Source organism: Apteryx mantelli, chromosome 29, assembly GCF_036417845.1.
Source record: "Apteryx mantelli isolate bAptMan1 chromosome 29, bAptMan1.hap1, whole genome shotgun sequence".
NCBI lineage: Eukaryota > Metazoa > Chordata > Aves > Apterygiformes > Apterygidae > Apteryx > Apteryx mantelli.
The window spans coordinates 4,000,142-4,018,363 of NC_090006.1; the positions used below are offsets into that span (position 1 = coordinate 4,000,142).

General features: G+C 41.6%; 1 protein-coding gene across 2 annotated transcripts in view; it reads right to left on the bottom strand.

The window, feature by feature from the left end:
• The window catches only part of DOCK5 (dedicator of cytokinesis 5), a 90,377-nt gene extending 75,592 nt beyond the window's left edge, over positions 1 to 14,785 (bottom strand). The window contains exon 1 of one of the 2 annotated variants that reach the window (XM_067312445.1): positions 14,605 to 14,783. In XM_067312445.1, the coding sequence (XP_067168546.1) occupies positions 14,605 to 14,647 (43 nt within the window). In that variant the 5' untranslated portion in view covers positions 14,648 to 14,783. Of the gene's footprint in view, positions 1 to 14,604 lie in introns of both variants that reach the window. The other variant, XM_067312446.1, reaches the window with a different exon arrangement.
• Positions 14,786 to 18,222: the final 3,437 nt, after the last annotated feature.

The following is an 18,222-nucleotide window of genomic DNA, read 5'->3' on the forward strand; positions in this document are numbered from 1 at the left end:
GGAAGTTCCCGAGAGCAGAGTTTGATGTGGGCTGGCACATGGCAGTATTATAATGGGAAGAGCAGGTTTAGTTGCATCACTCTCTCCAGTCGTATGAAGGCACAAGATTAATCACAGCACATTCCTGATCTGTGAAACACCAGCCAGTGGCACTTAAACAGTAGGAAGCCTCAACGCCATGCATAGGGCAGAAAACCAGAAGCAGCAGAATTGTAAAAACCTTGAAAACCCACAAAGCTTCACTGAGTCCAAGAGTCCTGAGAGAAGTCTCAGTTGTAGTAGGTCAGCAACTCACTGAGCCCGATATAGCTTTTATTGAAATCAGTGGGATTTTTGACAAACATTTCAATGAAAGCAGTGTCAAGTTTATTCCTTCAGCTCCTATCAACAACATTCATTTGGAAGGAAGGTGACAGTCCAGTCAGCTCCAATGGCACTTAAGGATTTGGCCACACTTTAAAGAGCCAGTACACATCTGGACAAGTCATCTCCTACACTAATGTGGTGTCTTCCACATAATATTATCAATGCGTGTTAGAAAGGTGGCAGTTCTTCTGCATGCAGAGAAACTGAGGGACAGAACTGAATGCCATATACAATTAACCTGTAACATACTCAAAGATGAAAACCCAAAATTTTAATTCCTAGTCCTATTTTAAGAACAAGACCATAACCCATTTTCAAGTCAGTTCTGAAATGAAAGACTAGCTAAAATGGCTGAAACTAAATGAATGAGGCAGAAACTGTCATGTATCACTTTGTGTGTAATTCAAGGCAGAATGAAATGGCATCTTTTTCTCAATAACTTGCTTAAATGCATTTGAAATGTAGATTATTGGCCTGAAAAAAAATGCAGCTATACTGCAAGAGCCGTTATCTCTCACTTGGCTCAAAATAACCACTCCTCCACCCATTACAAAGACACGATAACAGCTTCCAAATACCATATCCCACTTCTCTGAAGTCTGCCCTTACAACTATCCGATAGGAGAGGGCTGTGCCTTGCTTCCTCTGAACAAAGAATCACATTCAATGCTGTAGCAATAACCAGACTTAGTCTCATTACATCTTTCAACCAAAGAGTCAAAAACTACTGTACAGAAAGAGAAGTATGTGCTTTTATGCTGTAACAACCCTGTATTAAGAATTGGCATTTATGCTGGACAGCCTCATTTGGAGAAGGCTGGTATGCTGTCTGTTGCCAAGATAAAACCAAAAAAACAGTAGCTTTATTTAAAAAACAAGGAACTGCCCAAGGAATTAATTCTTAATAGGAACAAAGGTTTTTTGATATTCGGGCGAAAACTTTCTTATAACTTCCCAGGAATTTATGGCTGAAAAATTGAAAATAGCTTAATTAAGAGTTGTGTGTCTGATTTCTTCAAAAAGAAGAGTCCGTCATGGTTCAGGACTGTGAAACGTGCACATTAACCAATTGTTATGCTACAAATGACTACTCACAATTGGCTGATGCTGATGTTCAGTCTCCATTCTGCAAAGTTCCAAGTGAATGCTTAGCATTTTGAATGCAAATAATCCAAAATAACAGGATTACTCAGATGCAAACACTTTAATAGTCATCATTATGCTTCAGAGTCAACCATCTGAGGCACTAAAAGCGGACCCTTAATCTCTTGTATATGTACTGTTTCAGACTGACCTCACACACAGAACACATTTGGAAGGACTTCTACTTATCCTTAAATCATTTTGGGTTGGTTTAAAAGAAAGTTCAGCTGACAAATTATAGAGTCTGCCTATGCAAAAGGATATGACACAGCCTTCCTAATTTGGACTCTGTCAATGTCAGTCTTTACATTCATTCCTTTCCTTTGAACCATGAGAAAAGCAGGAAGATCCACACTGTCCACAACATGTTTCTAACATTTGCAGTTCCATCCTAAGTCTATGCTACTAACCAAATCTGAATCAAGGTGTTCGCTGCTCACCTGCGAGGTCAAGAAGGTGCATTTTCCAGATGCACAATTGATCAAAAGTATGCTAAGATTTTTCTGATTTCCTCTGAACACAGAATATTATCCTGGAGATGGGGAAAGCTAGTGCTCTAAGGTTTTGCAGAGTGTCCTGAACAAACACTCTAAATCCAACTGATTGTCAGGTTTGGGACTACTTTTTTTCAGTTATGCTATCATCAACATTGGGTTATTTCTGTCTTTCTCTTCATTATACTATAGAACATATGCTGGGACCAGTGGTTTAGTCTAAGGCCTGCTTTGCTTTAGACAAACTTAACCTACCACGCTCAGCCCACAGGAAGAGAGATGGCTTCACAAGTGTTACAGAAGTACTCCAAAGAGATGATGTAAGGGTCTGTTACAACATTAAACTCCACAGACCAAAACCATAGTCAGTTCCACAGCAACGCTTTGGAGCAAGCGGCAGATCCAATGACAAATTAGCCAACAGGTTAATTAAAACCTTTTACCAGATTCAGATCAGACACGCTGAGATGATTCAAGACTGTTCAAACAAGAGACATACTGATTATAAAGGAAAATCTTTTATAAAGGAAAATCCATCTTTTCATGTCTACAGAATCCCCATTAGTCATCTTCCCCTCAACTCTTCATTGCAAAGCATTTGTGCCACAGCAGCATTCTGAAAAGAAAGCAGATTGTGATCTCCGAGCACATCTATACTGCAATATAGGGTAGAGAGATAAATCCTCAGACAGGCATTCATGCAGACATTGGAACCGACTCCGACTTCACCCACAGAAACCCACTCTAACTTCACCCACTGACTAAAGAATCAACTCAATTCAGCGCTTTTAGGGTTTATAATAATCCAGTCCGGCCTCAAATGTTACATGAGCTGTAGAATTTCACCCCCACAAAAAAGTTCAATTTGCCCTTCTACCCATCTCAGCCAAGACTTTAAGATTCAGCTGTGTTTACATATGCAGTAATTTTCTGAAACAATTTCCAGAAGACATGCACCAGAGCAATCCATAAAAGAGCCACAGTACGTAAGCATGTATTTTATCTTATATATAGGAAATGTACACACAAAACATTAGCTAAATAGATTTTCTTCACAACGTGCTCTGCTTCCTTATGCTATTTTTACTCTAAAAGGTCCTTAAGGATTTTCATTCAGATAAAGAATTAATCTACATTAGCTATCTCAGCTCATGTCTGGAGTAAGAGGGACTGCTATGAGCCAATGGAGGAATATATTGGTATAAGTAGTATGAGAGCCAACCTACTCCTGACTGTACTACCTCTGACTGAGTCCAATGCTTGATACATCAAAATGTATTTCCTTCTACTAGAACTGCAATTCCAGTCTTGGAGTATAATGAAATGTCCCCTTTTGCAGAGACCTAGATGGAAGGAGAAAAAGCCTGATCTACCACCTCTTGTAGATTTATCATTCTGTAAACTTTTATCAGGTCACCTTTGATTCATCTTCTTTCTACAAGAATCATTTAAGGTTGTCTGCACCCTTAACTAGGGTCTGGTTTAAAGGAGTGCCCTCAGTTTTGTTCTCTGCACTACCGTCCTCCATCTGCTTCCTGCAGTCAAGGAGAATGGTGCCTGTCTGAGGTGTTCAAACATATAAAAAGGGAAGATAAAAATCATGTTAGCCACAGTGCAGAACAGCTTTTAAGGCCACAGTTTATTTCAGGTCTGCCTAATTCAAACCAAACAACATGCAAAAGCATGTCAGTGTTCAAGTGGAACGAACAGAAGCAGGAGCAGCCAATTTGGAGCTCACATGCCAAAAGCAGCTTCCAAAGCACAAAGATGACAACGCATGGCTTGCTGGGTCCGAAAGACGGCTCTTGAATTAACAGTTCTCTAACCCGCTGCCAGAAGACCTTGCTACTTCATTAAGCCAACCCTCCTTTAGTTGACACTGAGAAAAGGAGCCAGTGACTCCAAATTGCCATTCAGGTTTTAGCAGTAGTCTGTTCTGAGCAGGATAAAGCTGGGTGAGGGAGCAAAGGTGCAGCAACAGTTACCAATGTTTTAATTACAACTGTGCTACAGAGAAACCTCAGATCCTGGTGCTATCAAAGCTGCATCTTTTCCCAGTTCTAATATCACAAAACACATCTACCTAGTGTGTTAATTACTTTATTTACCACAATATACATTCGACTGCTCTTTCACTGCGACACAATGATCTTCCCAACATGCCAGATACAAGACAAGGCTTTCCTTTCCACATACTGGTGAGGCTATGAGAACCAGATACCATAACGGCAGGTGACTTACAGATCTTATTAGGTTAAAGGGTGCTTGATATTATTTTAAGGTGCTCATCTTCCATGCCCTGCAGGTTTATTTTGCATCTTTGAAATTTGAGCAGTAACGTCTAGCCTGAAAGATGAACATTCTCTCAAAAATATACTAAATCATAGGGTTGCCTTTCAGAGCAATAGTTCTAACCTAGGAACATGGTCTCATCCATCACATAACCACAGAAATCCACAGTTTTGCCACTGACTTTAAAGGAATCAGAAGCTGGTTTGTAGCTAGGCTGGCCTACTGGTATCAGAGAACTCAGTAAAACTCTTAAAATATTACGCACATTCTTGATGCTTCGTATTTTGGAGAGACTTGAAAAAGAATGTGTGCATAAGCACTCTTCAGGTTGTCCTCTGCAAAACAGGTTTCATATCTATAAACTTCTGTATATCTACTATGGTACTTACATTCCAATTCTGACCACTGCACATACCGATTAGAGAGTATAACTTCAGTTTTCACAAAAGCAACCTCCTATTTTGAATGTTTCCATTTTTGTGAAGTAACTGAGGCTCATTTTACAATGCACATACAATCGCAACTGAATTTGTGTCCACAAAGTCTGTTTGTAATCTCCCCCTTCCCCCCCCACAAATCCTGCAACTGTTCACTTTCTTTGGATACAGAAAGTGCAGCATCCATTTCTGCAACAAAATTTTCAAGCAGATTTGTAAAAACAAACGAAATCCATCACTTGGTAAATTGCACCACTGCCGATTTCCAATTTGAAAGTGGGTGGCACTTTCAAAAGAACTAAGAATTTTTGCCACTGGCTTTAAATTGCTGTCCTAGTTCTTACTGGGCAAAACATCAAAGGGAATGAAAAGAAAAACTTGGAATTACTACTGTACAGAACTACAAGTGTTACTATCTAATGAGTTTTCACTGCATGCATTACTTCCAGTGGGAGTGAGGGTGGAGATATGGGGGAAGGTCTAGCGAGTAAAATATTTGAGCATGGAGCCCAAGTGTGCCTACAGGCTAGCTTTCACCATAAAGCTCACTTGAGTTAAGACTTATGCATTGTCTCTTGCTAGCATCACACCTACACATATCAACCCTGAACTCAAGCCGACAGACCCATGGGGAATCTAAAGCTAAAGTGAGCCCATTTCATCAGCTGCAAATACAACTCACCAGAAATACAGCCAGAAACTAGTGTGGCACAAGTGTTCTCAGGCCTCCTGTACATTCCAGTTTCCACCCATGTGCTCAGAAAGAGACAAATTCTCCCAGGATTTGCATGAGAAAACATTGTAAGAGTTGCTTGGCTTACTACAGGTCAAGGAAGTTGGGGATATGCTGCCAGAAGCCTCTTTCCCTCAACAGGACAGCACCACTATGGAAACTCCACCTTGAGCTAACTCATGCTGCAGGACTAACACAAGTCGAATTTCTAATATGCACTACCACAGGGATTTCGCTGGTCTGTGTACCTTCAGCACTTCTCATTCAACACGGGTGTCCCAACAGATTACTCTCCCATAATGGATGCCTGGTTTCATTGATTCGTGTTTGCAAAATGATGCAGGCTCCACTTAGAGAAGTGACACTGCACAGCGAGATAAACAATTTCACATTTCCAGAGACCTTTAATCCCAAAGCATTTTATCTTGCCATCTATCTCAGGTAACAAGCAAATAGCAAGCAGAGGAATAGTGTGAAAAGAGGAACAGGAAATCTTGGCTGGAAGCTAAGGGACTTGCTCTGGAAGGAACAAGGCCAAACAAGAATACTGATCAGCAAGGAGGAAGAACAAGCTGCTCTCAAATTTGCTGTAAGCACAATCTCAACTCAAATGAACAAGATGCAAGGAGATGAAGAATTTGGTACCATGCTAGGTATCATGCATTGCAGCCTTCCTCTTTTTCTAAAGCCACTTTATTCCTTTCCATCAAGCCTCATCTCTATTCAGTGTGAAGCCCCCATTACATTGTCAGAGCACTGCACAACTGGAGTGCTGCAAGGCACTCCAATTTAAGCTACTCCTGCATTTAAAAAAAAGCTTTTTCAGAACAACTTAGCCATTATTTGCCCATGACACTGAAGCAATATTAGAACTATACAGCTGAAGTCATAAACTGCTTTATTACTAGAGAGGATCAAAGTACCAAGTTTCCCAAGAGCAAAAAAAATCTATTATCTCCATTATATCGCAATCATTTTTTTTGCCCAGATTTAACACTTAATAGATGCAGGTCCTCTTTCATTGCAGCAACACATTCAAAAATTAGAGTATAAAAAGGGGCAAAAGGATAATGTCCACAGAACAATCACTACTTCTTTTAGATATAGCCTGACAATGTGCTGGACACCTATCTGAAAGCTTCAAGAGGCTGCCAGAGCAATTCATCCTTTAAACAATGCTCCCCCGCCTCTATTTCTGAGGGATCTTCCTAGGAGGTACAGTCTGTACCATACCAGAAAGACATTTTTATCATTTATACTGAAAACTTGTATTGTAATTGCAGTTGGACCAAACCAGCACTCTGCATTCTTCAGTCTTTGAAGCAGACCATGACCTAGAAGGCTGTCTGGTAATTCATGTTTATGTCCTGGTTTTATTAGTACAGGTTTCCTGACAAATGCACCAATATTCATTGAAGTATCTTAGGTATTCAAAGACAAATTAAATGCATTGAAAACACAGTCCTCATCCTGGCAGCAAGGGGATAAATGTGTTTATGACTTTGAATTAAGGTAGTTTTAAGCTTGGCCGTGATTGTCTTTAACATGGTTGCATAAACAGGACTTTTTTCCCCCTAAAATCACTAACTAAAAGAAATGTCCAATCATTCAAGCTAAATCCATTAGCAAAAAAGGAAGTGACTTAAAGAAGCTCTGTCAAGCTTGCGCATAGAATTCGTGTAAATGTTTTGACTTTTCAATGACATGGAAGAATTACTACAGGTTTACTGCTTCTTGATCAATATGGTATTGGTTGAAGTTCTCAGTTTATGAACTTTGGAAATTAAAACCAAAAATTAACTAATAATTGTTCCTCTTCGCATTGTGCAAAATTACAGTCCTATGACAAAAGAACCACAGGAATATGCAAGAGATGCATGCGAAATTCAGAAGCGGCAGGCAGACCTGGCTCCAGCAGAGGCTACTACTGACACTTATGAGCTCTTGAGACTTCTGAACAATTGGGCCCACATCTTTTAAACAGGAGACAGCTCAGAAAACCCTAGAAAGCAACTAGCAGTTCTGAATGCCCCACAAAAACAGATTGGGAGCCTTTGTAAAGAGGCCAGATTGTTAGGAAGATGAACTGTATGATAGTTCAAAAAACAAAAAAAAAAACCCACAAACAAACCACCACACACCCCCCCCACAAAAATCAAGTCTGCTAATGGTGTTCCAAGATGGCTGTCCAAGAGCTAAAGCATCCAGAAGTCAGAAGGCACTTCTAAAAATGTTGTTTCCACTTTCCAAAGTGAGAATAAGCAAAGGAAGGGTTACAAGTCTTATTCATGTCAGCAGTGCCTTTGAAGTCCACAAGATTAGTTTCACAGGGAACTACTTAAGAAGTAGGGTAATAATCACCAAAAGAAAGAAGAGAGACTCACGCTAATACGGATTAACAAAAGAAAGGACTATGGAAGCAAAAAGTAGCACAGCCAACTCTCATACCAAATAAGCTTTGGAAACAGCAATTAAAATTGAGGAACTAAGTTAAGTACCATCACTAACCAAGCAATAAAATGTGTCCTGCCCTGAAGAACCAAACTCTTAGCTATCAATGGTATCAGGATTTTACTTTTCAAGGCAACCAGTAGCCACAAATCATAATAAAGCAAATGGAAAAAAAGAATAGTTATAGAGAGCATTTCTATCAATAGAGAGAAAAAGGGTTACTTCTACAGCGGGAACTAGATTTGCAGTAGCTTCCTCCACTCTTGCCAGAAGAGAAAGCTCTGGGTTTTTTTGTTGTTTTTATAAATAAATATAAAAATAAAACCACTCTGCTCTGTAATTACAACATCTCCCTGTACTGGTTCCAATACAAACACTGTAGGTGCATGAGAACTAAGAAGTTAAACTCATTTTATTTTCATTTTCTATCATGGAAAGAGATAAGCAGCAGCAAGGTGCTATTTGTTTTTTTACTAAAACACATTAAAACCCCAAAAGCCCAGTTTTAGGAAACTGGTAAGTAAAACACTCAAGTCAAAGTAAACAAGTGCTGTTTAGCCTCCATGGAGGGCAGATCCTAAGGCTATTAAATTCTAGAGACTGAATTTATATCAAATTTTATTAACAAACAGGTAAGGTTTTTTTTTTTTTTTTTAAACTCTAACCTCACTTTAAATGCTAAAGTCTAGACTTCTTACTATCCTTATCACACAATGAAATTCTGTCTAGAGCCAAAAAATCCTTTTAGATTACAGCTAAATATGGATTTTGTAGCTTACTGGGTATGGGAGAAGATTTAAATATTTCTCTAAGCAGAGTCTGATATGCATTTTATTAGTCGGATACACATTTTATTTATATTTACTTCATTAAGAGATAGTAAGATGCAACATGACTTTTTCTTTCTCCCCCCTTTCAGTCCTTTTGTCCGAATTCAAGAGAGGAAGATGAAAGCCCCCCCCCCCCCAAAAAAAAGGATGCTTAATATCATGCATTCCTAAACCTGGTGCACAAAAATTTTGCACTGTACATGAACTTGTACTGGAGGGAATAGAGATTTAAGTTTTCTTTTTGGAAAAAAAAAATGGCATCACTGTCCACATGACAATGATTAACTGTATAGAATAGGCTTTCAGTTCAGCTTGAACCTATTCCTAATTGAATTAACATGCATCTAAATAAGCCTGTTTTAAACGGAAGTGTATCAGTGCAGAGATATGTGCTAATTTAAATAAATAAACCTCTTTCCCCTCCCCTCCCCCCTTTTCTTTTTTGGAAAAACATCTCACCTAAAGCTAACCTGATGCAGCTCTACATTTGCACGGAGTTTGATCCCCTTAAGCACACTTCTCTAAAAATGGAATTTTTACTTAGTCTGGGCTACTCATACCATCAGGTCTATGTAGCCAGACTCTTGCATCCTTCCGGAGCCCTTGTCGGGAACCTGTTGCACAACAGTGGACTTCAGTTACAAATCAGAAGCATTCTGCAGGAGAGCTAGCGCAGAGCATGCAGCAAGTTGAAACAAATAAGAGTTTTGCTCTAATTTGACACTGCGTCATCATGATGTACTATCAGTACTGTGTAACTTTTGATCACAGACTGTATTTCAAGACAACTTTGCAGAGGAAATATGAAGTCTGAACATGAAGCCAAGACCTGATGGCCAAGCACATCAGGAATTACCACAAATCAAATCATTAGTAAGAAAATCTTATTCTGCAGCACTCTCTTCCTCTCTGATCCTTTGCATTTCTGCTCACATAAATCACAAATGTAGCTGGCAAGCCCTGGTTTACATTTGAAAAATTATTGCCATTCCTAAGACATGATGCAGCTGATTGTAACTCAACCACCACATGGTATTTCAATAGAGTAAATGCTTCTTTGCTACAAGAATAGACCTATGCCCTGGCCCCTCCAGCAGACAAGACTATAATGGGTTTAAAAGGTCACCAATAACTATTAGGGGTAATTACCTGTCAGTTTACCACAAAATCCACTCAAAAAAGAAAAAGAAAAAAATCAAAATAAAAAGATGATAGACTGAAACTCAAGGTCTGTTATTTGCCATCGTAGCAAATAGTTTCTTTTGGTTACATGACTGAGGTATTTTATCTATGGCAAGTGGCCATGCCTTTTTTTGGAACTGGATCAAAGCAAGCCATCACCTTTCAAATAGCCACCCATTTATTTGCAAACTGTAAAATGGAAATCCCTAAAATAAGAGGTGAAGAGGCAGAGAAAGCTTGGGAACTAAAGATGCCCAAAAGTTTCTCAGTTTGTTTTGTCAAAAAAAAAAAAAAACAAACCAACCAAACAAACCACAAACCACACACCACAGTTAGATCAAAACACTTCCTAAACACAGAGTGACTGACCAACTAGTTTCCCTGCACCTGCAAACCCAACATTTTGTTAAAATACTTTCTAAACAAAATATGACTGATTTTACTCAGCACCTATAAGGTTTACTAAAACACAATCACAGAATCACAGAATCGCTGAGGTTGGAAGGGACCTCTGGAGATCATCTAGTCCAACCCCCCTGCTCAAGCAGGGTCACCTAGAGCACATTGCACAGGATTGCATCCAGGTGGGTTTTGAATATCTCCAGAGAAGGAGACCCAACAACCTCTCTGGGCAGCCTGTTCCAATGCATTAATATACCTCACTGACCAATGAAGTTTTTGTGGACTTGTAACAACATACTAAGATATACATTTAACAATTTGGAGATACCATAAGCAACATATGTCTTTGCTTTCTCTTGCTCTTTTTGAGCAAGACATGACAATTTGTGGCTTTTGGCCTTTTGTTGCAAGCTATAAGTTTGACATTGGGTTGAAGCATTTTGTGGTTTATGGAGTGAATTCTCCATTAGCTATTATAAGCTGCCAGCAACTGCAGAGGACCAGACACCATAACCTTCCTGGTCCTTTCCCAGTCCTAGCATACAAGCACTATGAAACAGCAGCTATCCCCAAACTAAGGGTAAATTTACATTTCAAGAGATAGCCATACCAGGGAACGCAGGTACAAGCCACTGTTCTTACCAGAATACAAGCTATTCTGGACCTCGAGTCTTAGAGCTCTTTCAGTAAGACCCCAAGTAATAGTTTCTCATCCTGGAAGGCCAGATTTGCGAACTGGTTGAACATAGGTGTATACATAGATCAAACTACATAATTGTAAACAAACATCTCACCCTGTTATTTCCCAGTCAAAGATGGCATAGACAGCACATGTACCTGAGGCATCACTACCTTCATCTGGAAACTGTTCTGGCTGAAAATTCGCCACTTTATTTTCAAATTTGCTTTGAGCTTGCTCAGTTCCCTGATCTGGCTTACCACACTGCTATTGCTTGCTTTCTGAACTGTTATTGCATGAGGCAAAAGGTAGAAGGAAGGGGTCAGACTGCTTCTTCTGATAGCAGCCTGGATTTATACCGAAATAGAGTAACTTATGATTCCACAGACCCCAAATACTGGAACGGTTGGTACTGAAACCATTAATTCAATCTTTTCCAGTCCACAAAGGGTACTTACGTGTTAAAAACAGAAAAATAATTTTATTGTTGACACCTTTTGTTGTAAGTTAACCGTTCTAAACTGAACAGATAACAAAAAAAGTGTTCCATGAAAAACTGCAGGAAGTCATTCAGCTATTCCTTCACCCAAAACTTCAAAGCAAACTCCTTTCACTGAAGCAGGTATATGTATGTCTGTGTGAAAGGCATTCTGCAAATGACACCTTTTTGAGAGAAGTAGCTGCCCATGGATAGGTTACTCCATTTAATTGGGAGAAAAGACTGACAAGCTTTCAAGGAAGAGGCACCAGATCGCATCTTTCCTTCCCAAATTAGAGGTTAAGCATGTTGAAAGGCAACACTTATCGAGATCCAGAAAATGCTGTTGCTTAAAGAGGCGAGATGTTGCCCATCAGATGATGGGCAGCCTTTTTATCCCTTTACAAGGCTGAAGTTCCCAAACTCCCATTTGTTGTTGGGTTGGAACTCAATGGGAACAAGAAAATGCAAGCTGTTTGTCTCTCACATATGCTTCTCTTAAGCTGCTACAATTTCCAGTCTCACATTCTCTGCTGCGCCATTTCAAACTAAGCATATATGCCACCTGTGGTATCCATGCTAAAGGTAGCAGTCACCTGGTTTAGACAACTGAGGAGAAAACATCTAGATGGCAGCCAACCAGTTTGACCCTGCAGTCAACAGATCTGTAGAACATAATCCAGGACATAAACCATTCTGAGTGGAACTGCAAAAGCCAGATGAGTGACAAAGAATCACACTGCTTGCTTCTTGGAATTTCTTATTGTGCTGGTACAATTTACAGGGTTGTGTTTAAAATAAACACAAAAACTTCTGTATTATTTTCAAGAGCACAGATTACTAACAGCCACAACGCTTGCATTCCTTCCTTTAAAAAAAGAAAAGGGAACAAAACACCTTATCTTTCCACTTCACAACTATCAACTTGCCCATGCTACCAGTGAATGAAACCTGCTACCATCTAATGGCTTGTATCATGCAAGTCAGTGGCACTGCTTAGTCCCTCATTACAACCACCTTCGTAATGGGTACTAACAGGCAACCTCTCATTAATCTGCTTGCTAACCAAGGTAAGTGGCCCAAGGAGCTCGCACTCCTTTCAACCCACATCAACTTCTTGAGACTGAGTCACCAGGAGAAAAAGCTTAATGCCTCTGCTCTAACCTGGTCTTTTCTGTACAGCAGTAGACCTCTTCCAACTCACTCAATCAGTCCACACTCTGCTGCAAACATCAGTGAGCCTGCAAACATCAGTGAGCCTACAAACTAGGATCCTAGATCCTACAAAAAAAAAAAAAGCTTATAATGCTTAAGTCTTATGATGAGCATGTGCCATTATCATTTCCAACAGGAAAGTTAAGCACAAAAACAAATAGAGGACTGGTACTGAAGCGCAAAGCTTTAACACAGCCCAGGATGCAACTGTGGAAAGGAAACTGCCAGAGTTCTAAGACTCATTAACACCATGCAGCAAACACTGCTTGATAAAGTCAGCGACTGCAAAATAATTCTGTTTACCGTCTGTGGGTTAACCCGGCTAATTGTGCTTATGAATTCAATGCAAGAGCTTGGGCATTACAGACAGTTTGGTTCACATGCCTGCACACAGAGGATAAATACCCTTTTCACACAGGTGTCTGAACACACAGAAGTAAGGGGATACTTCTCACCGACACACTTGACCAGGATCATATGGGAAGCGGCAGTTCTGCCTCCACCCTGCTTACTCCCAAGCCAGCACCCTTTATGGGAAATGAGATGTTGCCTCTAAGCCAGCAAAAAAACCTCACCCCGGAAGCAAGAATGAGTGTTGATGAGTACTGCCTTTGATTCATCCTACTGCCCAAGGCCATTCTTGAGATAACACAGCCTTGCACAAAAGTACGCCTAAAAAAAAATCATAATCTAGCCCAAACATTCAGATTAGGGTTATAATTTACCTGGTAATAATGCCAACATTTTTAGATTCCTGATGCTCAGGTAACCTCACCAAGTCATACACACGGGCTCCCACATCTCAACAAACAGCCTAGGCTGTTACCTACGCAGAGGGAAACAAAGTTCAGGGTGTACACTACTCCACACCCTTCCAGTTACCAGAGCAGAAACTAGATAAGGTTGTGCTGCACATAGTATCTCCGAAATCACCCAATCAAACTTCAGCCACAGTCCTGCAAGAAGTGGGCGGTCTTTCTACAGAGCCACTTCGAAAGCAAGCGAGTAACTTTTTTTCAAATTCATTTTATGCAAAAGCATGCAGGATGAGATTCTCCAATTCTCTCACACAACCTCAAAACTGTGTGGTTTTCAGTTTGGCACACTCTAAAGACAAGGAGAACTTATCAGCAACAGTATTGGTTCTGTTCCTCTTAGGCGAAAGTAAGCTAGCATTCAACCATCTCCTTTTAAATGTAAGAAGGCAGACAGGGCAGAAGGTACAAGTTAAGCCTTCGCTGTTCCTTCCCCTACACCAAAATACTACCCATCAAGAGACCCACTCCCTGCAAAAATATTACCCACAGTCCCGGATTCCCTCATTTCAACACTCATGTCCTATCATTATCTTTTCCATTCGTATTTCCTTCTGGGAACAACACTAGACATTTTTGCTGCTACTTTAGAGGTAGCTCTTTACTGTAAAACACGCTGAAGAGGAAAACTTAAAGTCAGCCCTGAACTTGCAGGACTACAGAAACCAGAGCACCAAGGGCATGAACTGAGCAGGTACCCCTGCCTCAATCCCCAAGGCCCAAAGAGAAATACAGTCCCAGTGAATACCCACAGCCCAAACTTGCAAGCGGAAGAAGGCAGAACCCTCCCCCCCCCCCCCCGAAGAGTTTTTTTAATGTGTGGAGGAGAGCTCCTGGGTGTGCAGGAAAAAAAGGAATGACCCTACACAAGGGAGGCCAATGAACGGGCAGTGCAGGGAAAGAGGGGAGAGAGCAGCCGCGGAGCTGCGGCAGCAGGGAGCCGTGGTGCGGGAGGAGAGAAGAGGCGGCCGCCCGGGAGGCCGCGCAGGGCGCGGGAGCCGAGGGAAGGGGAGCCCGGCGAGCGGAGCGGAGCAGGGCAGGACCGGCCGAGGCGGGCGTGCCCGAGCAGCCCGGGGCTGCCACTCACCGACCCCGTACTTCTCCCGCTTGGTGGGGATCCAGCGGGCCATGCCGGCCGGCGGGCTCTTCCCCACGGCTCGGCTCGGCTCAGCTCAGCGCGGCCGCTCGCCCGCCGCCGCCGCCGCCGCGCTGCCTCGGGCCGGGCGCCCCGGGCCGTTCCGCCATGCTACAAAACTTCCCAGCAGCCGCGCAACTTTCCTGCCTCCCCCGCCGCGCCGAGCGGAGCCGAGCGGAGAGGAGAGGAGGGGACGGAGGGCGGGAGGAAGGCGGCTCTTACCCGCTCCGCTCCGCTCCCCTCCGCTCCGCCGGCGATCACCTGCTCCTGCTCCCGCCCCGGGCAGCGCTCCAGCCGCGGCCGCGGAGCCGCCCCGGCGCGGCCCCGCCCCGCGCTCGCCGCCACTGCTGCGAGGGGCGATAACGGGGCGCTGGGGAGAAATGAGGCCAAAGCCCGGGGAAAACGCTGGGGGGGAAAGCGGGGGCGGGGGGAGAGAAAAGTCACGGTCGGTGAGAAATGGTCCTCGTTACTGCTGTTTAGTATACCGATACACACTACATGTGTGGGGATATTTCCCCGCTATTAACAAAACTGTACAGGTTTTTTAATTAATAAAAATAAAAGGGTTATTTAAAAATTATTCCAAGCATTTGGAAAAGCAGTCACAGGACTGCATTTTGCAAAAGACACAGTGTTCTTGTTTATCAGATTGACTTGGCGCCTTATGATGTAAATTTCCATTTGACTTCAGTGCTGTGAACTGGGACTTGCTAAACTCTCTGAAATCGGTGCTACAGAGCCGAACGCTGTGCACCTCCCTGATCCTGCAGTGCAGCTCTGAGGTTCCGACCTGAACCGGATCGTCTGGCTTCTGCAGTTATCTGGTCTGTGGTGTGGCAAATCGCCTGGGAGAGGGGTTTTCAGTAACACCTACTCCTTATAGCCTTAATTAACCAGCACCTTTGCAAACTACACTGGTAGCTTCTTTACAAAAAGTGAGGTCCAAACAGGGAAGGAGGCTGGACCTGAAGAGACCCAGGTTCTGATCTTATCTCTGGGGTCATAAGTAACCAGGTCTGATTTGTATTAGCGCCCCATTTTTGCAGTTTGCCTGTCTCCCATGGAAGTCAATGAGAACTGTGATCACTAAGAATATTTGAAAATCTAACCACCTGTTTAACTGCACTAAAGCTTGTAAATTTGGGGAGATAATCTTTCTTATTATTTTACATTACAAGTGAGAAGCACTTGGGGTAGCTCTATTTGCTCAGCTGTTGTGTGGCCCTGGGCAAATCACTTCATCTCTCTGATTCCCAGCGTACCTCTCTCAAGTGTTCAGAACAGCTTATCATACTACAGACTTTCTCACCTGTGTTTCTTCTAGGTTTAACTTGCCTTGATCTTCACTGGCGCCTCTAAGTGGTAGAATAATACAAATATGAATTAATTACTGCTAATTTTCTCTCTCCAACAAATAAACTTGTTCTTTGCCAGGCAGGATTTCAGACATAAGGACATTTGATACCACTATTAGCCACAGTACCAGCGTACAATATACTGTATTTTTAACAATACCTGGTGATCTGTCTCTGTCAAGAATGTGTGGCCCATGAATTTGTTACATGCACAGTAAGTTAGTCATCTAGCTGCGGTGATCGCAAGTAACGTTACACTCAGTTTCTACTAGAACAGCCAAACCCTTCTCTAAAACGTTTGGATCTTCTCCCAAGGGCTGCTCATGACGACTGAGACATTCCTATCTATATTCAGACGCATACATCTAAACCAGTGAATGTCAGATCACTGCAGTTTAAAGGTTAGAGATGTGAATGGGCTCTTTTAATACTTAAATGGCACTTGAAGCTTCAACACAGAGTATGTCAATAAGTAGAACAAATTATCAAAAAATATATATATATTTGCAAGCTGGAACTAGTTAACTAAATTGTTATTTATAAAACACTAATTCAACCCAGCCAAACCATGTATCAGATGTTGCACTGGCACATATCTAAAGTCAATGCTCTTATTCACAGAAACCTACTGTTCCTCCAGCTAAAGATTTAGTAGTAGTGCCACTAAGTGTAGAGCTTATAGTGCTTCTGTAGCGAGCTGAGGGCTCACAGAAGTACGGAGCACTGTATAGGGCCATGTCCTTCTTCACAGGAGGGGGGCATCTAACAACCCTATAAGCTTGTACAAAGAACAGGTATTTAGATATTTCTTTGCCCCTTTCTGGATTTTGCAAATCCTTTTACTCTGGAAGATTCATCCGGACTTTTTTATGAAACTTAATTTGGCAAAGTGCTTTGAGACCTTAACACAAAGAGCAAGGTACTTACTTAGGTTATCAAGACACAATTAAATGGGGTGATGGTGGCTCCAGGGCCCTCTGCTCTGATCTGGGGCTCTCTGGATTCCAAAATATTCCCTGATACAAATGGAAGAAGAGGCTCTTCCGTGATCCTTTTGCAGTGTATGGCAGAACAAGCAATGCAGAGGAGACTGCCTTCTTTACATCACCCTGCATTCCCTTCCATCCAGGAAACTCTCCATATGCCCCTGGAGGGCTGCTTTAGGTGTTAGGCTGCCCTAAGTGTTAGTCTTGTAAAAGTTTCAGTGCTTCAAGCTAAACATTCCTCTCTGCACATCAGTGTGTTACATGTGTGCAAACATCCAAACTCAGTTAAAATGTCCCTCCTTAGAGAGCGAATAATATTTGTTTCTTTTCTGGTAAAGATAGTTCTTTTTCTTTCCATTTTATTTATGCTCGGCAATGGCTTTCTATAGCATCATGTCCTACAAAGGAGAGAAGCAGCTTGATGAGTATCTTGCAGATGACAAGAGATGGACTGCGGAGAGTGCTTAGATGTGAGGCCAGAGTATTAAAGCAGAAAAGTATTCAGGAAGACACTGAAATTAGTTTTTGAAAGGAGGCCTGTATTCTGGGTGCCAAGGCCTTTGGCTAGAGGTTCTCTAATGAAGAGTTTAACCGACAGCCTAGAACCTTGATTTTACTTTAAGATTCTTGATGTTATAGTTGAGCTGGTTGAGCTGTGCCAGTATTTTCCAACACAAGTAAAAGAAATTCTTGGCAGCAAATGAAAAACAGAGCAAAGCATGAAAGACAGACAAGCAGTAACTAGAGTAGCTGGTTTTATTACTAAAGTAGGGAAAGTTGGTGAATGATTCATTAAATGTAATGATTTGCAAACGTCAGGGGCACATGGAATAAGCAATCTCAGCTATTGCTGAAAGATTTTATTTCAGAAAGCCTTTTATTTTAGTTTGTAATATTACCAAATGCATTGGATGATCTTTTCTTTCATTCTTTATTTTCTTTTTTTCAACATTTAAGTATTGCTTAATCAAGGCAGTTAATGGTGAACAGTATGAACCCTGTTCTTCTTTGCCCCACACAGGAGCAGAATAGTTAGTTAAATTCTAATTGAGGTTATATCAGAGATTAACTTGGTTTACATATGTACCACATCGAAACCAGAATACTGAGATCATGTTGCAGATCAGAGCTGGTAGAGAATTCTGGTGACTGGGATTCATTCACATTTTTAGTGCACTAAAAAGTTATATTGCTTTTGGGTAAAGTATCAGACTGCTGAAGGAAAACCT